Here is a 22,428-nt window from a genome sequence, read left to right on the forward strand (position 1 = left end):
ATTATGTGAAATGGCCATCTGATTCCTGCATATCAGACAACATTCTTTGGGTTATTATAGTTTTGAGATGAGATTTAGGCCTAAAATGTTTTTTGGTTACGGTTTTGTCTCGATTTTTGCATAACTTCATAAAAATTTTATATATGATATAAAAATATTAGATAATACCCGCATGTTTAATACCAAAACAATCTCACTATAATAAGACCCCACGTGACCTAGAGCATTCTGTGCACAGATACTCCGACCCCAAACCTGAAAAACCTGACAAATTTAAGTCAGACTTGAGAAATTCTTCATATTTCCTATAAAAACATCCCTTTCCTCAAGTGGACAAATGGTTTCAGTGCTTGAAATGGGTTTACCAGAGTCTCAGCTTCACTAAAGCAGTGAAATGTCTAAATAAAATAGGATATAAACAGCAAGACTAGACCAGTTTCCGAGCGTCCTTACGTCAAATTCACACAAAAACCACAGACGTATGCAGGAATCCAGCAATTACAGATGAGAGGCAGATGACAGACTCACGAATCCACCAGTTAGATATGGTGAGAGGCAGGAGACGAGTACCTCAACCTGTCCTCATAGCCTCATGACTCCGGATGTGAGTCACGTACGATCTGGCAGTAGGTTCTACTGTCATTCTGCGCTGTATGATAATCGCAAAGATATTAATATCAAACAAAATCTAATTTACTTGTATAACAGCTTTAGAATTAGATTTAGAAATACTTAAAAAAAAATTATTTATAAAAAACTTATATATATACTATATATGAATATAGTAAAGTGGCATATTGGTAATAACTGTGATAAATATAATAAAAAATTATCGCACCCGAGTTATTGCACTGTATTACAACACAATACAGCACTATTTACTGAATCAGTTATCAGTAAGAGGACAAAAGATCAACGAAACATACAGACCTAAGACTCCCAGTGAGCAGCCAAAGACCACAGTGGCAGGGGAAAACTCCCTCAGGCCTGGAGGAAAAATCCTTGGGAGTACCCCAGTCGATCTCTGGTCAGAACTGTTTATAAATTAGATAGTTAGATAATTAGATATATCTAATATTAGATAAAAGTCACAGAACCACCACATAAGACTGTTCTACTAACTAATATATTCATAGCCGTGATGGTAAGAGTAATCAGAGTAATGATGATTAATGGTGGTAAAAAAAATAGTGGCAGATAGTCTAAGGCGGGTGGCAGGGGAGCCTGGCGGTCAGTCTGGTGAGTGGAAACATCACAGAATAGAAACATCAGGAAACGTCAAATTTATACCCCAGCGCATTTGTAGACCCTAGAGGGTTAATCTACTGTAAATAAATAAATAAATAAAATTACAGATAAAAATGAATAAATAAAAAATAATAATAAAAACTCAGAAGACATGGTGGTGGTAGGTTCACTGGTGGTTTGGATAGAAAATTAAGTGGCTATATCTGTGCTGCGACGGTCATGACTCCATAGTTCCATTCACCACCACTGTAAAGAAATCTGAGGCTGCAATTTGCTCTACAATGCAATTATTCACACCAAACCACTGGAAATGTCTTTGTTCACATCCCTGCCTCTGAATCTGTGCAGAAATAAAAATCATACAGGCTTAAAAGAAGAACAGAGGGAAAAGGTACAGTGATTTAAATAGTTTATTAGTAATTGCATACAAATTATGTATAAAACACAATTAAACAGGTGTGCATTATCACCACTGCAAAGACTATATAGGTGTCCAATAACACGGTTGATTATAGAATCATCCTGGTTCACAAAAAAAAAAAATCATAAAATAATAATTTGGTTCACTTTTTTCCATTACAGGTCCAATCAGCACCTCTCAATTCAGCTTTGAACACAATCTCTACTGACCTTGACAGCACTGTAGACACTGAACTCTACTCTCTGTACCCTCTGCATGTACTTTACCTGCTCTCTGTATGTAACTTCACTGCTGATTCTGGACAAGCTAGCTGGCTTGTCCAGCTGGTTTCCTGACTGAGCCTCTAGAGAACTTTATTCATAGCTGGTGGATCCAGGTATCTGCTCAAAATAACAGAAAGCAGAATGGAATGGTAAAGCATGCGGCACATAGACCACCTTTTCTGACCACCCTCCAGACTACCAGTCTAGCAGTTTTCAGTGGGAAGGCTGGAGATGTGTCGAAACTGCTAAGCAGAAGCAGAGGAACGGGAAAACCCACAGCTGGATCAGTGGACGGTCTAGTGCCTCACAGGGACGAAGTGGCTATTAGCATAGTTCTGGACAATTTCTACTGGTCCAGTCATCATGAAGGATAGGGCTTTCAAATGACCGAAGGACTGAAGTGACCTGGTTACTGCAATTGTATTTGCGTTAATAATAATAATTTCCATTGTTGCTCAGGGACGAGACTTTCTCCTCTAATGTCCTCCAACAGTCCATCATACAGCTCCATCTGAACGGCCCAGATATCTAGGCCGAATTCGCAGCTGGGGTCAAGTTGGAAGAGCAGTAATCTTTTATACCTGTGAACAGACAAAGACATAAAAACCCAAGAATTACAATCAGACAGTGCTGCTTGGTTGGGCTGGCATTATATACAGTATATTAACATCCATACTGACTGGGTTTTTTGTCTATGCTTGTTCTTAACAAGGGGGTTAGGACTCACGCTCTAGTGAACAGAGACACGACGAGGACATACACTTAAGTTACTCGTGACTCAACGATTAACTGACTCACAACTCCACTAGGACTCAATCTTAAATGATTAGGCCCCATACTTAAATTTCTCATGACTTGACTCAACAAGGACTTACGTTTAAAGACCAGAGACTCCACTAGAACTCACGCTTAAATGACCAGGGACTCCACTAGGACTCACGCTTAAATGACCAGAGACTCCACTAGGACTCACGCTTAAATGACCAGGGACTCCACTAGGACTCACGCTTAAATGACCAGAGACTCCAATAGGACTCACGCTTAAATGACCAGAGACTCCAATAGAACTCACGCCTTAATGACCAGAGACTCCACTAGGACTCGCGCTTAAATGACCAGAGACTCCAATAGGACTTAAGCTTAAATGACCAGAGACTTCACTAGGACTCATGCTTAAAGGACCAGAGACTCCACTAGGACTCATGCTTAAAGGACCAGAGACTCCACTAGGACTCACACTTAAACCACCAGAGATTCCACTAGGACTCACGCTTAAATGACCAGAGACTCCAATAGGACCTAAGCTTAAATGACCAGAGACTCCACTAGGACTCACGCTTAAATAAATAGAGACTCCACTAGGACTCACGCTTAAAGGACCAGAGACTCGACTAGGACTCACGCTTAAATGACCAGAGACTCCAATAGGACTTAAGCTTAAATGACCAGAGACTCCACTAGGACTCACGCTTAAATAAATAGAGACTTCACTAGGACTCACGCTTAAATGACCAGAGACTCCAATAGGACTTAAGCTTAAATGACCAGAGACTCCACTAGGACTCACGCTTAAATAAATAGAGACTCCACTAGGACTCACGCTTAAACCACCAGAGACTCCACTAGGACTAACGCTTAAATGACCAGAGACTCCACTAGGACTCACGCTTAAATAAATAGAGACTCCACTAGGACTCATGCTTAAATGACCAGAGACTCCACTAGGACTCATGCTTAAACCACCAGAGACTCCACTAGGACTCCACTAGGACTCATACTTAAATGACCAGGGACTCCACTAGGACTCACACTTAAAAGACCAGAGACTCCACTAGGACTCACGCTTAAACCACCAGAGACTCCACTAGGACTCACGCTTAAACCACCAGAGACTCCACTAGGACTCAAGCTTAAACCACCAGAGACTCCACTAGGACTCACGCTTAAACCACCAGAGACTCCACTAGGACTCGACTAGGACTGGAACAGGACCGGAGATTCGACTACGTCTTCACACTAAGGACAGTTAACCACAGTCTGGATGCAGAGGGGGAAATGCCACATTGCTTATCAAGCATCATGGAGTGGTCTGAGAAGTGACGAAGTTCTGGTGATGTCATGGACCACACAATCACCAGATTTAGACCCCGCTGTTTATAATGTGTGTAGAGGAAAGATCCACCCACTAGAGAAGATGTGTAAACAGCAGTCAAAAAGGTGTGAGAAGCTCAGCACATGGACATAACCCCTCTTCTTTGAATTTGGTCTTAAGAACCCATATCTAGTACCTTTATTTTGAAATGTGTAGGAGTGTAAAACCTTTATTTCTAGATTTTTACATTTTAGGAAGATGTTCAATTCTAATGAATGCCTACACACTTCCTAAACACATCACTTCTGTTTTTTCTTTAAAAAAAAATGTTTCGGTTGATGGAGTTCAGCCTTTCCCATGCTATATAAAACCTCACTTCTGCTCGTTCTTCCTTCTCCACTGCCCTGCACTGTCTGTGCATCAGAACTGAGCGTGGTGTTTCAGTGAGATGTTATTGTGAGATACTAAGTCATGAATTAGAGAAAAAAAAACAAGTCTGGATTTTGAGAAGCTTAATTTTAAAAAATACTAAGTCAAAACATCTACAATCCATATCATTATAGTGAGATACTAAATCACAAACATGAGAATTTTTTTTTAATGCAGTCACAAACCTAGGATTCGGTCACAAATTTGAGAAACCAAGTCATTATTTTTAAATACTAATTCAAACATTTGAAATAATACTTAATATTTTTTACCGAGCTGAACATTTAAGAATCAGTATTTTGAGATACTGGGTCAAGAATTAGAGAGAGAAAAAAAAAAGTCCGGATTTTGAGAAGCTTTATTTTGAAAAATTATTAATAAAAATATTAAGCATACAAATAATTTATAAATTATAGATTGTATATTTCATTTATGAAAAGAATTAAAATTACATATACAAAATCATTCTAATATACTAGTCCTGTTCTGAACATTTCAGATCATTTGTAAGGTAGAGTGCGAGATACCACTTTAGATTGACTCACAGTCACAGTCACAGTCACTCTGAAGGTTTTCTAAACCACTGTCCTTGAAAAAGACCATCATGATTTCCCACCGGCCAGTGATGATTTTGAGATACTAATTCAAAATTTGACATACCAAGCTGAACATTTGAGAATCATTATTTTGAGATACTGCCTCAAAAAGTTGAGAAAATATTTTCTAAAATTTCAAGACAATAAGTCCTATTTTACTAAAGAAAGTAAATTAGAGAAAACCCTTATTTTAAGAGACTCAATTAAAGATAAAAAATAAGTCATTATTTTACTAAAGAAAGTAAGTAAATGAAAGAAAATCCTTATTTTAAGAGACTCAATTAAAGAAGAAAAAAAAATCATTATTTTACTACAGAAAATAAATTAAAGAAAATATTTATATTTTCAGACACTCAATTAAAGATGAAAAAAATAAAAAGTCATTATTTTAAGATACTACACAAAAAGTCATAATTTCATCATACATTAGTATTAAGATAAGTTAAAAAAGTTTTTTTTTTTTAGAAATCTAAAAATGTCTATTTTGACACAGTAAACAAAAATTTTAAAAAGTGGTGGGAATGAGCTTTCATACTTTTCTTACTGACTAAAAATGTTGGATGAACATCATTATTCCACATGCAACACTTCAAGCCATCCCATTCGTTCCACTGATTCGTTTTCTTCAACATCCCATGTTAAAGTAGCTAAGACTGTCCAGAGCAGGAGGAAGAGGTGCTGCAGATTACAGATCTACAGGAAACGCAGCACTGTTTAAAAGAGCAAGTGTTTATAAAAGTAGAAACATCTCAAATGCTTAATAGGTAACATATTGTTTGTTCCTCCATGTTGTTCCCTCTTCCTCTTCTAACCTCACGATTAAATACCTTATAGGGAGATGGCATCTAAAACGCTGAACCAGTATCTAAGGCGGAAAGAAAAGAAAAAAAAAACAAGAAGCAATACAACTCATGTTAGAGAAACTGTGGCTTTGTAGTTGGGTCTGAGACTTTGCATTTATTCCACACCTGACCTGTAATCTCATGACTACGGGAAATTTCAGAACGGCTCTACTGCCCACACTGGATGCTTGGGACCGGTTGTTATGTGGATGCGGAGTTATTTGAAGAACCGTATGCAAAAGTTAATGCATCAGAGAGACCCACTATTCAACCATATCTTCAACTATTTAAAGGTTGAAGTAGTACTTTGAGATACTGGGTCAAAAAAAAAAAAGAAGAAAAAAAAAAAAAAAAAGGAAGACAATAAGTCATTATTTTACTAAAGAAAGTATGTCATCATGTCAAATGTCAAATTAGAGACTCACTGCCTTTACTTTAGGAACCCCTAAAAAAGCCCCTTTTAATAAGTATGTACACCAGTGACCACAGACGAGGTTCACCTTTTGTACCTGAAGAGATCCAGGAGATCCAGGACAACGCAGGACGTAAACGTGTCCTTCAAACAAAGCCGTGCTGGGGTTGGTGAGTCACTTTCTACATGGATCAATGGAAAGCGTATGAATCTTTGTACCCCTTGTCCTGCCAAAACCGCTCTGACCAATCAAGACATGGACTCAACAAGACAAAGGCAGCGTTAACTTTCTGGGATTAGACCAGGTAGTATCCATGACCCTGCCGCAGGTTCACTGGTTGTCCATGATCAGAGCCCTTTTGGTTAGCTTCTAACCACGGCATACCGGGGACACCCCACGCAACCTTTCCAGGTTTGAGAGATGCTCTGACCCGGTCATCTTACCACCACAGTTCGGCCCTTGTCAACGTCTCTCTCAGATCTGTCCACCTGCCCATTTTTCCAGCTTCCAACATAGACATAAATAGAAAAAACTCACTGTTGTTTATAATGAAGAACGTTTTAGCGGAAGATGGGGTGTAAGACTAACCCACATGGCTAACCCACTAGCCCTACTAGCTACTACTAGGTAAGCACCCTATGAATGACGTGGCGGCTGGGGTATTTTTTTTTCTTCTCATGTTGCAGTCCAGACACTTCCCACCCATCAACCTCAAGAACTGTAGTTATGTAGAAACCTTGACAGGTGCCACTGTAACGAGATAAGGCAGGTCTTGCAGGGTGTTGCTGGTGAGCAGTGGTCAATTCCTACCAAACGCAAAGGAAGGAAGGACAGCCGGTGAACCGGCAACAGGGACATGAGCGCCTGAGGCTTACTGGAGACATCACCTCACAACCTGCAGGATCTGCTGCTTGCATTTTGGTACCAAAGTAGGTCTTGTGGAGTCCACACCACAATGGGTCAGTTGTTGTTGTTGTTGAGGGAACGAGGGGGACCTACACAATATCAGTGGGGACACACAGCTCCAGGGGCCTGGGGTTGTGGGTTCGATCCTCGTTTCATGTAAGTGAATGTGACGAGTTTGGTGTTTTTTCTTCTTAAGGGTTTGCTAAATAGCCCCAGTTGTTTGGTACACTGCGGTGAACCGTCGCCCTGTCCAGAGGCTATTCCTGCCTTGGGCTAAATTATTCTGGGTAGGCTCCGGAACCACCGCGACTCTGACCAGGAAGAAGGATTAGAAGGTTTTGGTGGACATTTACATACCCCTATCCAGGTTTTCAAGGTCAACACTACTGAATCTGGCCTCGGCAACTGATAAACCTGAATCTGGCAGAAACGATCAACAACAGTTCCTGGAAAAAAGGTCCTCATTCAGACAGACACCGTCATCTCAAGAAGGCTGTTGATGCGAATAGTCAGTCAGGTTGCACTGTGAGATCTGAACGATATGAGAAATATGTCATGTGATGTTCAGTGTCTGAACTCCTACTGTTTTCTCAGATAATGACACACACCAAGGAAGACGAGCGTCCAGGCTTATTTCTGTCCTGCACCAAAGTGGTGGAACGAAGTTCCCCTGGGTGTCTGAACGGCAGAGTCCAACGCTCGCTGTCTTCAAACCCAAACTGAAGACCCCCCCCCCCCCCCCCCCCCAAGTACTTGGGTGAAGTGTAGAGTATAATGGTCTTCATATTGTCACTCTGGATAAGAGTGTCTGCTAAATGTTAGCTAATAGCCAATATAGAAATAAATACTGACTGACAGAGACAGACAGACTGCACTAGAGGCTGGTTCAACTTGCAGCTACTAGTTCAGCATCATAAATGCCCACCGAAAAATAAACTATAACGTAATAGCCATTGCTGACCATGGTGATTTCTCTCTTTTTTTAAACTGCCACGTGGCTAGCACGCTCAAACTGTAGGTAAGTACCTACAGTGCCATGTTTTTCCCCCTCTTTAGAGACCTCCGCAGCTTTTCAGAGCCACACAGTCATTTCACCAACTCTCATACAGCCCTGCTCAGAATACTGCACACATTCAGGATTATTAGAAGCCACAATACACCCACACACTCATACACCAGTGACTTTTGGCGGGCTGTTCTTTGTTTGAAAGGAGTCATTGTTGGGACTTTTAGTTTAAAAACGTCGTTTCCAGGTGTCAAAAGTCAATTTCTCGGCCTACGAGGGGTGTAGGACTAACGTACTGCTTGTCACATGATTGTCCACATTGCTAGTACTGTGGTAAGTACCTCATGAATCACATGGCGGCTGCGGTGATTTCCTCATGTTGCAGACCAGACTAATTATAGGCCCTTTATTAAATCGGCACCCATCAGCCATTACATTAAAACCACCAGTGTAATGTGAAAAGCTGGTGCAGATCTTTATTCAGACAGGTCCATGGAGAGTGTGGCTAGCCAGCTTCTCATTTTACACAGTTTTTCACGGACAGTTAGGTAAGACCCTCATTTCATGACTTTTATGTCGGTCACAAGTCACACAAAGTCACTTTACTAGTTCTCATCATCTGGTGCATGGAACCATCTCCTCATTCGGCCTTGGAGAGGCTTTGTCGACTGCCTGCACCCTCCCATGAGGGCTTGCGAGGCTCAGTCCACAGGGACCAACTGGAAAGTTTCTTTCTTTTGCCGAATTCCAGTGCATTCAACATACATACATCCGGTGTGAATTCTGCATCTTTGCCAATTATTCTATTAATAAGCTGTCAGTAGCTCTAGAGTTTATCTAGACACCAGACACCAGAAAGAAACAGCAAAAGGTTCATCTGATAAGGGTAGGCCTGGCCGAAAGAGAACTAGCAACTATGTCCTGATAAAGAACAGGTTAAACAAACAAAGCGAGTGAAATACCTTTTGGCAGAGTTGCCAGGTGTTCAAGGTATAACCACACCCAAAACCACGGTGCCAGGTAAAGGGGAAAAAATGTTGAATGGCCGGCACCAGGGGCTGTTTTAACCGGCATCTGACATTCAAAGAGCAAAGCAGAGCCGAACTCGTTTCTGCCACTTTACCTGAATTCCATATAATGATATATGTATGTTGTTGTTGACGCAAATCCCTCGTATCTTAAAACAGCGACTTTACAGGAGAAGGAAAAAACTTTTGGGGCTTTTCTATTGGTCCAGTCATCCTGACATTTCCACACAACGTAAAGAAGAACTGCCAGATTCACATTATGTCAAAAAGTGAAAAACTGCAACAATAAAGACATAAACTTCTGTGTAACGAACACAATATCTAATATTTTATTCTCCCTTACATTACAAACAGTGGATTACTGCAGTACCAAGCATCTACAGCCAAATCCCAGAGCTCATCCACTACGGCAATGGAAAGTACCTTGCCTTCTCCAACACCTCTGCTGAAAAACTAGCTGGTTTCAGATGATCTGAGCTGCCTTTTGCTGCTTAGAAAGCTGATTAACCAGATTAGCACTTGACCAGAACAAGAGTTGGACTTTCTATTAGCATAACCAACTTGCCCAAACTGGTCCACCAGTATGAACAGGCCGGCCAGCAAGTTTGGTCATGCTGGTAGACCAACAAGTCCATTAAACTCAAATGAGAACAGATGCTAATCTGGTTAAGAGCTAAGCTGGTCATACACTTGACATACCCCTACGCCATACGCTTCCATTCACCTGCAGATTCAGCTAGTCCCTTCACATTATGGTCTTTGGCACGCCCAAATGCAATCACTCCCCTTCGCCAATCATTAACATCTGCTTACAGTGACCTGCTTACAGTGACCACTGCACTGTGTCAACTATTCTCAAAGCCCTCTGAGCCCTTTCACACACCCCTCAGGCAATTATAGCCCCATAATCCTTGAGCAGCAACATCTAAGAGAGCCTGTATTTACTAAGACTAATTTATTGTCCAGGAAGTATGATTCAGTTTCTAAATGACAAATGTGCTTGTCTGGATCTTTGACAACTCAATGTTTGACAACTCCCAAGTGCTTAGCAGTGTAATGCCTGAACCCACATCCTCCTATTGTATTCTCCACCTTCAGCCAACAAGCATAGATCAGCCCTTTTAATGATCAACAACATCAAAAATCATTTTTGTTTCACTTTCAATATAAAGATGTTGATGATTTAATAACTTATCATTTAAGGTGGACTGCTGACACGGACCTTACTGGTTATCTCCAGTATTACTAATTACCAGTTCTGCTCCACATTCATACAACATACAATTACTGTTTTATTGCTTAAGACAAGACATTACAGGTGGATGGAGTCAGATTTATTGAACTAATGAGGATCACCATGAAACGTCTTAAGCTGATTACTTACATTAGGACAAATCTTCTGCCCAAATATGCAAATGAGGCATTAATTATATGAACTATATAATTAAACATTTGCATTTTGCTTTTTGCTTAAATGTGTGGTTGTATTTATTTACTATTGTAATTGGATTGTAATGGATAAGAGGATGAGAGGTTTCCTAGTACTGCTCAGGAATATATATGTCCAAATGTTTGTGGACACCCCTTCTAATGAAGGCATTTAGCTATTTTAAGCTGAACCCATTGCTGACACAGATGTGCAAAGTCACACACACACAAACAGCTTGTCTAGTCGCTGTAGAGAAGTACTGCCAATAGAATAGGATTCCCTGGAGCAGATCAACATGGATCTATTGGCACCATGCTGCCTAATGCCAGGAGTGGGCTAGAATGGTATAAAGCCACCCAGACTCTGCTAGTTATGGGAACACGGGATGCTACAGAAACCAGGCTTCATGATCACAGATTTTCCTGTGTGAGTATCTGCGCAAGGGGAGCTCAAACCTGGCATGCAACAAAGTGAATGCCTGGGGAAGCAAACTAGGATAAGCTAATGCTTGTTGGTGAAAGCTTTTACCATCTCTTCTCTCCATCGTCCACTTCCTCAGAATTTACATTTACATTTATGGCATTTAGCAGACGCTCTTATCCAGAGCGACTTACAAAGTGCTTTGCTATTTACCCAAGAAAAACCTCAGCTAGTTAGAATAGACTAATAATTCAAAGACACCCAGGGGAAGCTCGTTCCACCACTTTGGTGCCAGGACAGAAAAAAGCCTGGACGCTTGTCTTCCGCAGGTTTTGAGGGATGGTGGGTCGAGCCGAGCCATACTTGAAGCTCGAAGGGCTCTAGGTGCGGATCGGCCTTTAACCATTGCCATCAAGCACGGAGGGGCTGGCTGGTCCGTTCTTGGCTTTGTAGGCCAGCATCATGGTTCTGAAGCTGGGCAGCAGCTACAGGAAGCCAGTGAAGAGAAAATGCTTTGCAAGTCCTAGCTGTGCTCATGTCAAGCTTTAAAAGACGGTGCTAACCTGCTCTGTGGTGGGCCACAATAGCAGTGAAGCTGAAACGGAAGCCCACAAGCAGCAACAGACAACACCATCACCAGATCTGTGCATCTTCAACTCTAGCTCAGGTTGAGGACACTTATCAAAGCAAATGAAATATAATATGGCAAACTGTCCCCAAGATATTACACACTATATGGACTAAAGTCTTGGGACGCCTCCTCATTCATTCACTGTTTCTCTTGAAATTAAGGAGAAGGTGGCTTTCTACTAGATTCTGGAGCATTGCTGTGCTGAACATTGTCAGTGAGGTCAGGGTATTGGATGATCACCACCCCACCTCATCCCCAACTTCATCAGTACTTCATCAGTACTTCATCAGAGATATTACACAGTCCCACTGCTCCACAGCTCAGTGCTGGAGCTGATGAGCCGCTCTCCAGTACCAACACCACCATATTCTCCTGAAGTCGCCGTCGTCTTTTGCTGGTTTATGGAAGTTTTGAGGATGTAAACATAAGACTGTGATGTAACAGTTTTGGGGTGTTTGGAATTGGCCTGTTTTCCTTCCATTTGAGGTTCAGAGTTTGTCAGTTCCATGTCCCGAACTCTGTGTTTCTACTCTAGAGCTCATTCAACCTTAAACGTTTATTTTGTGTTTATCTGGCTCGAGGATTTTCTTTTACATCATACCGCATGCTCTGATGCAACAGCCACTGTTTTTTAACCCTAGGTAGCGTGACCTGGTACAACCTATGTGCAATGACTGACCTAACAGAGAAGTGAGGAGGTGAGGAAGTGCATGCATATGCTAGGGAATGGTCTTACTCTGCACTATGGTCCGATAGGCCGCAGCCGCAGGAGAGTCTGGGACTTCATTCAGGAACGACTTTCCCTCATCGCAGCTTCTTCCTTTAAAAAAACAAAACAAAACAAAACAAAACAAACACACACACACACACACACACACACACACACACACACATATATTCATTACAGAATGCGGAACCTGGCATAAAAAAATAGAGAAGTCAAAACTGCTGGCAACACGATTCATTCCTCCCACATTCCAAGTAAGCAGACAACCCTTATCATGGTAGCTTTTATAATGCTTTTCTTACATGCAATTTATTTTTTTTCCTTCTTAAGCTTTGGTCACCTGGCTCAAGAGCAACAAACAAGGAAGTGTCCCCACACAAAAAACAGGCTAGGAAACATACCACAAATGCCACTGGTCAGAAATGCAGCACAAAGCACCATTAACAGTGTGACAGCCTCTAATAATAATGATAACAGAGACAACCTTAGTGCTTTTACCAGAATATAATGCATGAAAAGCTCAGTGTTTAGTCTTTCGTGTCTATACTTCAGTGGTAGACATGGGTTTTTTAAAAACACAAACCCACCTCTACAATAACAGTGATTTCTGCTAGCCCCCTTTTGGGATTTTAGTAGTAGTACTTGTCATCTTGGCATTTCCACACAATGTAAAAAAGAACTGCCAGATTCTCATTATATCAAAAAGTCAAAAACTGCAAAATTGAGGGGACAAAATTCTGTGTAACGAAGACAATATCTAATATTTTATTCTCCCTTACATTACAAACAGTGGATTACTGCAGTACCAAGCATCTACAGCTAAATCCCAGAGCTCATCCACTCTGGCAATGGAAAGTACCTTGCCTTCAGATAAATTCAGCAGGTTTCAGATAATCTAAGCTGGTCTTTGATAACCAAGGTGATTTAGTCATGCGTCTTTACTGCAGAGTCAGACCTGGGTTTTCAGTCCGGGCCATGAATGTCCAAGCTCAAGCACAATAAAAAAACCACCTCTACAATAACAATGATTTCTGCTAGCCCCCTTTGGGATTTTAGTAGTATGTTAGAACTGGATTATTGACAGTGCCCAAGTGCAACATATTTGGGCCAACTTTAGATCAAGCTTGTAAAAGACAGAAAAAAACATTTACAGACAACAGAGAACTTTATAGAGGAAGGAAAAAAACCTTTTTTTTAAAAAGTTAAAATGTTTAAGAGTGTAATTGATTAAGTATAATGAATAATATTGTCTACATATGAGGATCATTCTACTGAATTCATTAATTTGGTCAACTCAGATTACCTATCCGTGGGTCCAGTGGCACTTTGCCCAGCAGTGTCAACCCGAGCTCCTCGCACATCCTCTGGGCCCCTCCCGTGGTTGGTGGAAAGATCTGGGAGGTATTCTGTCAGACAGGAAAGGGCAGTTTATATTAATAAAAACAAATGTAGATCATCTTCATTCAGGTGAAGAATTACAGGTTCTTCTTTCAGGAAATGAAACTGTTCCCTGAACAGTAAATACTACTAAATACTACTTAAAAGCCTTTACATTTGCCTGTGAATAATTCATAATATCACTAAACAACTAATCAATTAAAATATTTGCATTAACACTTTGAACGGTAGGTTTATTTTGCTGTTATTAATTAGGTAACTCTGTTTGGTTTAGCACATTTTGTGGCGTCCCACAGGGTTCTATGTTGGGGTCTATGAAACTGTTCATTAAAATGTTAATTATGAGAGTTCTGCATATATGAGGGTCAGAAACTGAACTGTGGGCCTATGTACGGGGGGTAGGGAGTATTGGGACACCTACTCATTGACAATTAAAAAGAGCTGATCCTGCTTTTGTTGAAGTAACTGTCTCAACTGTCCAGGGAAGAAGGCTTTCGACTAGATTTTGGAGAAGCACTGCTGTGAGAATTGAATTGCATTCAGAAACAAGAGCGTTCGTGAGGTCAGGATGTTGGGATGATCATCAGCCCATCTCATCCCCACTGCACTCAAAAAGTGCTGTATGGAGTACCATCACTCTATTAGCAATACGTCTCTACAGAGGCGAGACAAGCTGTGTCCACAAACATTTGGACATAGGGTGTTTATGTACAAATATATGTAATTAACCAAGGAGCAGTACTCTGGAGCCTCTGGTACGGTTTCTTATCACAGTAGTAAATGAATACAACTACATACTCAACAGATATGAGAGGTCTGGATGCGTAAAAAAAGACTGGCCAAGACTAATTAGAAGCTGTTGTAAAATCAAGTGTGTAAGAGTGTGGTCGCTTGGGTAGGGCTGTTGTGGACGCTTTAAATCCGCAGAGATCATCAACACTTGCCTTGCATTTGGGACAAACAAAAGAGCTCATGTTCTCCACCACCCCAATCACAGGCAGCTTAACTTTCTGGCAGAACCGGATCTCCTTTCTCACGTCCTGCAGGGACACTTCCTGTGGAAAGTAAACGAAGGAATTGTAGTGTTAGGTTTAATTCGCATGCTCTGTGCATGTAAGGCTTTCGCATTCGCCTTTGGGTAGAGCAACGTTTCCCAAAACTGACCATGACACACTTCTCTGCACATTCTAGTGTCTTCCCTGCTTTCAACATAACTGGTCCCACTAATGTCTACCATCGCCAGACCCTGCTAACACTGAGCACCCAACCACAGCCCCTACTCTACTTTTACTCAGACTGTGAGAAGAGTGCCACGCTAGGCTTGACACACTGCTCGGCGTTGTGTGAGCCTGCTTGCCGAAAGTGGTGTGAGAGGAGGTGGAAGTGCAGCAAGTGAGCCAGAGTATGTGTGCTACTCCCTGGCTACTCCACCCTCCCCACTCTCCTCTCATTTCTCTAAAGGGTTACCGTTAATGTTGTGTGATGTGGTTCAGCACCATTTGGTGACTAAGACACTCCCTAAGTCACTGTTTTTTCACAGTAAGTGTGAAAGGCAAGACTGCTAAGAGTTTTTGTAATTTAAAAAACAGAAGCTTGCTCATCCATGGGGCTAGAATTTAAATCAGGAACTTTATTGTTGTAAATATTTAATAATAATTAAATTGTCAGAGTTGTCCATAAAGTCTCATTACATCGTGAAGGATAGTAAACCCAAGAAATGTGTATGAGCAGCAGCCCTGGGCCACGAGAGGCAAAGCTAAACTGGCTGTGGGATACTGCATATGACCAGATTTCAGTCAAAGGACTCTTTCATGGGGTCCAAACTTTGGATTCGACTCTAGACGTCTGTGTTAGTAATACTGGGATATGTGGCATCAAGTAAGGACGTAACTGACGATAATCAGTGGGACTATAACCAACATCAACAGAAGCAGTTTTACCAGAAAGCGAAAGGCAGCAACCCACCTGTTTCACGGTACACAAAGTGGCTGCTTTCAGACATGACCCTTTCAAATACAAACATAAGCCAATGTCAATGCCTACTTTAAACACGTCTCGACAGGATTACATTTCTGGTATGAAACAAATCTTGTTTAAAAATCTGATTAAAGTCTGATTCATGATCTTAAAGCAGTTGAAAAACAAACTATGCATCACTTCACTTGGATCTTAATGGTTTACTGAGGTTCTGATATCTGGAACTGAGTTAGCAGCCCATATATAGACACAAGCTCGAGGGCTGCCCCACATGCCCTGCCAACCCAGACTCCCCCAGTTGTTGCTTGGCAGGTTTAGCTTTAGCTCGCCGGAATAGGAATGACTGTAAGTGCCACAAACCAGCTGTCTTTAGCCGTGATACAAACAATTATAGGCAAAATTATGGGATTAAATAAATAAATAAGTAAATAAATGTTATTTTATTTCTGTCACTTTGCACATTTTACATTTTGACAGGATTTTTTTTATTTTAATTAATTATGTTTTTATGTTGAAGTTTAATTTATCTGATAAATTAGCAGGAAAGTTATACTGTCATTAAAACTGTGAATTTTTTGGTGAATCTTTTTTGTCTTCATGATTATTTAGCAAAAGCATAAAAAAATCTGAAGGTAAAGCAGGTTTAGCTTTAGCTCGCCAGGCTGCTCAGACTCAAGGAAGGGGCGGAGCCATGTTAGCCTTGTGATTGGTCCATTCCACACAGAGAGGAGACCAATACTGGTGAAATACAGCAGACATTTCTTAGACTTTAGGAAGATCTTTCTAATATATACTTTGGACATTTACACTGGGGGCCCTGAGGGGCCAGATTCCGCCTCAGATTTAGGTTCTCTGGGGCTTTGAGAATTTTGGCACCCCTTGTTAAATGTGAACAAATGCTCCACAGGAAACACACCTAGATTTACTGCACCATTTTAGACACAATTTCTATTTCTGAATAAACAACTAAGTCAGTATTTAAGTATGTAAATATGGTAAGTAATGGTACGTAATATATAAATATATAATTTATTAAGTAAATAAACAGTAGAAATGCTTTAGAATATGCGGGAATGTGCTCTCCCAAGATGGTGTGAACCTATGTACACCTGGAGAAATGATAGGCCACTTTAAAACTCTCCTGTTATGTTCAGCTGTGAGGAACAGCATTAATGTTTTGGGTCAAACTGACCTGGTGCAGAATGAACCATCTGAAAGGAGGATGTCTGAGTCCATATACACTGTCTTTAGCTCAATTAATATTCATTTAATCAATATTTAGTGTAATCGAATGTGAATTTCTTTCAGATCAGGGTTTACTTATAATAATTAGTGACTAGTTAAGTTTTAACCCTTTAAAAATAATGACTATTGGACTTTTTATTTCCGAATTGATCTGGTCTTGCAGACTTGGCACCTCCTGTATTCAAACCCTGCAACCCGCAACATAACAGAAAGGTTAACCAGAGGTGCTGTATAGTAGGTATACCTGATCAAATAGCCAATTAGAATGAAGATACTTTTTAACAGAACTGCTTAACAGAAGCAGTAAGACGCTAAAGGCAGTTCATCATGGCAAAGAAATGTGTATGAGCAGCAGTGCTGGGCACAGGAGGCAAAGCTGAACTGGCTGTGGGATACTACATATGACCAGTCAAAGGACTCTTTCATGGGGTTCAAACTTTGTATTCGCCTCTATCATGGTAAAGGCCATTTAACTACACGGCCATTTAAAGAACACACTGCACACTGGAAGAGGAAGTACTCCGACTTCTGTGGCCACAAAGAAAATGCCCATCTCTGCAAATACTTCATTAGAAACAACTGTATAAGCAAAATTCCACACATATAGAAATCCCGGATTTAGGGTAAATATTTTACTTTTCTAAATTGAACACAAAGCAGTTCCACATAGCTGTCAGTAAGCTGAACTGCCCCCATGAAAAGCTGGTGTCTTTTTTAATATATTTAAATTCATGGACATTTGTCCTCATGTGAACAACACTGAGAGATGGAGGTGATCTAACCAAACACATATGACTGACTAAGCATCTTTAATATCATTTGAAAAGTAGTTCCAGGTTTCCTCCATGGTGTTGCTACCTGGTTGCTATGGTGTTGCCAAGTGGTTGCTAGGTGGTTAATAATATGGTATCTCAGGTTTTTGCTAAAGTGTGGCTAGGAGGTTGCTATGGGGTTGCTATAGCATGGCTGTTGGTTGCAAAGGCTTAGCTAGGTGGTTTCTAAGGTGTCTACAGTACAGTTGGTTTTGGTTGCTAAGATGATGCTATGGTATTGGTGTTGGTTGCGAAGGTGCTAAGGCGTTGCCAGGTGGTTACTACGCTAATGGGTTGGTTGCTAAGAGATTTGCTAAGTGGTTGCCAAGGTGCTGATAAGTTGTTGCTACAGTGGTTGCTAAGGTGTTGTTAGGTTTTACGCCAGTACCTTTGTCTAAATTTTGGAGTCCGAAAGCTTTTGGTCAAATGCTGCAATTTAAGTATGTTTGGCCAATAGAGCTGTGTCCACAAACTTTTGGCCAAAAGATGGTTTGCTCCTCCATGGACAGACAGTGCTAAAGCATGATGAAGAAGTTGTTATTTTCTTGGGAGGAGAACGTTAGGACCCTCCTCACTTACTATTTACAGTGTCTAATCTCAGAATCGGCTGCAGATGATCAGATTTTGGGGAGTTTTCTGCATCAGGGTGAGGGTTCTTCAGTCGTCAGCTGTGGTCATGGTCTTCCTTGGCCTACCAGTTACTTTATGGCTACTAAGCTCACCAGTTATCTCCTTCTTCCTAACAATAACAGCTGATTTTGTGAAGCCTAAAGTTTGGCTGAGGTTCTAACACCTCGAACCAGGACTAGGTGCTTGGGATCACGTGGTAAAGCACAAGGCTTCATGTCATGGTTTGTTTCTCACACTTAAATGTCAGTCAGACACACACAAGAAGCCCACTTGGTTGACTTTTGAAGGGGTTGCGATTTCTGAAAGTGGGCATTTACCTGTGGTGTGGTGATGATGACTGCTCCATCAATACCTGCTCCACTGAGGTACTGAACTACGGACAGATGTTCGTCTGAGGTGCCTGGCGGTGTGTCCACAATCAGATAGTCCAGCTCACCCCAGTCCACGTCCCTCAGGAACTGCTTTATCATGCCTGGACACAAACAACAAAACCCAACCCGTTATATAACAGCAGCTACCACTGAATAACTAATGGCATGAATCAGACATTCTCATCTCAAAGGTTTTCAGTTGGGCTATTTCACTCCAGACTTATCAAACCATGTCTTTACAGACCCTGATTTGTATGCTAGAACTTGAACTAAGGTCCAAATCCTGTTAAACAGTCCCAGATCACGATCCCTCCTCCACCCAACTTTACTGTTGGCACTCTGCAGTAGGGGTGCAACAACTAATCGACTTTCGACAGATTTTACTGATCAAGTCCCGCCCTTCAAAAAAAAAAAAATTAAATATAAAAAAAAATAATAATAATAAAGCCAATCAACTTGCTGGTTACGGATGAAGTCCCTACCTTCAACAAAAAGATCCAATCAGATTGTTGGTTACAGATAAAGTCTTGGCCTTCAACAAAAAGAGCCAGTCAGTTTGCTAGTTACTGATAAGGTCCCACCCTACAACATAATAGCCAATCAACGTGCTGGTTCAGAATGAAGTCCCGCCTATAAACACAAAGAGCCAATCACCTTGCTGCCTACTGATAAAGCCCCACCTTTCAACATAATAGCCAATCAACTTGCTGGCTACTCATAGAGCCCCACCCTTCAACATAAGAGCCAATTAACATGCTGGTTACGGATAAAGCCCCACCCTTCAACATAAGAGCCAATCAGCTTGCTGGTTACGGATGAAGTCCTACCTTTAAACAAAAAGAGCCTATCCCCTTGCTGGTTACTGATAAAGCCCCACCCTTCAACATAAGAGCCAATCAACTTGCTGGCTACTGATAAAGCCCCACCTTTAAAACAAGAGCCAATCAACTTGCTAGTTACTTATAAAGTCCCACCTTTCAACATAAGAGCCAATCAACTTGCTGGCTACTGATAAAGTCCCACCTTTCAACATAAGAACCAATCAACTTGCTAGTTACTTATAAAGTCCCACCTTTCAACATAAGAACCAATCAACTTGCTGGCTACTGATAAAGCCCCACCTTTCAACATAAGAACCAATCAACTTGCTAGTTACTTATAAAGCCCCACCTTTCAACATAAGAACCAATCAACTTGCTAGTTACTTATAAAGTCCCACCTTTCAACATAAGAACCAATCAACTTGCTGGCTACTGATAAAGCCCCACCTTTCAACATAACAGCCAATCAGCTTGCTCGTTACGGATGAAGCCCCACCCATCAACATAAGAGCATAAGAGCGTTAGCTGGAGCACATCCACCCTCACCTGCAGATGAAACACAGAGGTTTGAGAAGCAGGCTTGGGATCGGAAGGTCAGTGATCCCAGAACAATCCCAGGAGTGGGATGGAAAGGGCACTGAGGCACCCACCACTGCCCTAATCGCTTGTGTAAGTAGGTGTGTGGGTTCTCTACCAAGGATGGGACCAATGCTGAGGTTGACCATGGTTCCACTGCTGTGCAATGCCCACAAATGTCTAACTGTTTCTAATGCCACAGGAAGGAAGCACCTCTAGAAACCTCTAGAAGACTTCCCAGTCCATCAGTAAGTCAAGCATCTACATTGAGCAGGGCACAGGAAAGTAGAAAAGGTCTGCGGCATCAGGAAGGACCCTTCTCTCACACCCCAAGGTTCCAGAGCATCCGTGTCAGCAGTCCTCCAGACCCATGAACAGTTTCTTTCCACAGGCAGTCAGACTGCTGAACCCGCTGAACCTGATGAACCTATATGGTGGGCCCCACACTTCGAGTTTTTGAGGTCTAACGCTTTGCGGCTGAGCTGATGTTGCTCTTTGCCACCGAATAACACATTCAATGCAACAATATCAGATTAATGCATCAAGATGTGACACTATTTTCACACCCTGAGAACGTCTCTCAACATTGCACTGAACCCCAATTCTGTATAGGTGTGAATGATCGGTAGAGCCAGAAACATCTGAAATGCTGCATTTCTGGAGGATAAGGCACATCTGATACACAGAGAATTCACAGAACTGCATATACACCATTTTACACATTACGCCTCCATTCGGTCTAACTTCTCCAAATTCTTAACTAGGAAATCTCACATCCTCCATGTAGCAGCAAGCACTCCAAAACACACTATGTACACACACTTGTAGTGACCTTCCTCCTTTTTTTTTTAGGCAAGTACTAGGAGTTCTTGTCAAACTCACTCTACATACGTGACCCATTTTAGGATGACCTTTCATGAACTGGGTAAACAGCAACCTGAGGTCATCAGAAGACAACCCGTGTAGAAGCTGCTGCAGGAGATATGCAGATGCACCATTGCTAACATCTGGAATCATCTGGAGGCCATGCCTCAAGGAACAAGCTCAATGTATATACAGTTCCTGACTTCACCAACCAGACATAACATTGTGAAGAACACTGAATATCTGATTATATGGCGGTTCTAGGCTACTAAGAAGACGTTTTCATAGGCCCTAGCTCGGAAGGTTGCAGTTTACGCTTTGGAGCACAGCTTGTAGCTGAGGAGTCTCACAGGCCCTGTTGGTTGATGACCTCTCCCAAATATCTTATAAAGCTTATAATACCTCTGCCTCTACTCTATAATCCCAAGTTCAACAGCAGAAGCAAGTGGGTTTACTTCAAATCAGGTCTGGGAGTCCTTGTGAGCTAGCCTATTGATGCTAGCAACGCAATTCTGTACAGGGCTGCAACATTCCCTCCCACTAGCTTTATCATTTCAGGGGCGGGTCAACATCTGGCCATAGGAATCTGGTAGGAATCTGTCCATAAGAAGTTACTCAGGTCTTCAGGCCTGACCATTTTTTCCATCGCATCCAGCCTGCAGGCTTGCACAAACTCAATGTAATGGTAAAAGAGAAACAAAAAAATGGACAAAAGTATTGGGACACCTGCTCACCGTCTCTTTTGCAGCACTGCGGTGAGAATTTAATTGCCCCCAGCGAAAAAAGCATTGCTTAGTGAGGTCAAGATGTTGGATGATCACCACCCTGGCATTAGGCATAGTGCCTAGAGGTTCATGTGTTCATCTGCTCTGGAGATTCCTTTTCTATTGGCACTGCTTCTCTACAAACATATGGACATACAGTGCAAGTGATCTGTGGTGAGAAGGAACTATGTTTCCCCATGACGTTCTTCCTGACAGCCGTGAGAGCTACAGATGATTGGGGTAGATAATCAGACAGCACTGGTTTTATATTGGTGCAGAGGAAGTGAAACTAGTCTGCTGGTCTCAACATGGCACTGTTTTTTTCCCTTTTAAAAAGAGCAGGGCTGGAACTGAACTGTTTCTAAAGTCTACAGTGTGGCTTTAAAATGTAAGTAAACATGGCCCTTTTTTCTACCATCTAGATCTAGGGCCCACTATGAATCTAGTACTAATCTGCACTATTTTTCACAGTCTTTAATCTTCAATGGAAATGCATCCTCAGATAAACACTCAAGTATA

General features: G+C 41.5%; 1 protein-coding gene across 1 annotated transcript in view; it reads right to left on the reverse strand.

The window, feature by feature from the left end:
- Window positions 1–1,640: 1,640 nt before the first annotated feature.
- Window positions 1,641–22,428, reverse strand: part of nubp1 (nucleotide binding protein 1 (MinD homolog, E. coli)) — a 42,792-nt gene continuing 22,004 nt past the window's right edge. The window contains exons 7-11 of the mRNA XM_072693340.1: window positions 18,831–18,985; window positions 14,794–14,904; window positions 13,755–13,857; window positions 12,461–12,544; window positions 1,641–2,513 (exon numbers count right to left, since the gene is read on the reverse strand). Of these exons, the coding sequence (XP_072549441.1) occupies window positions 2,461–2,513; window positions 12,461–12,544; window positions 13,755–13,857; window positions 14,794–14,904; window positions 18,831–18,985 (506 nt within the window). The 3' untranslated portion in view covers window positions 1,641–2,460. The remainder of the gene's footprint in view (window positions 2,514–12,460; window positions 12,545–13,754; window positions 13,858–14,793; window positions 14,905–18,830; window positions 18,986–22,428) is intronic.

Source organism: Salminus brasiliensis, chromosome 12 (assembly GCF_030463535.1).
Source record: "Salminus brasiliensis chromosome 12, fSalBra1.hap2, whole genome shotgun sequence".
Classification (NCBI taxonomy): Eukaryota; Metazoa; Chordata; class Actinopteri; order Characiformes; family Bryconidae; genus Salminus; species Salminus brasiliensis.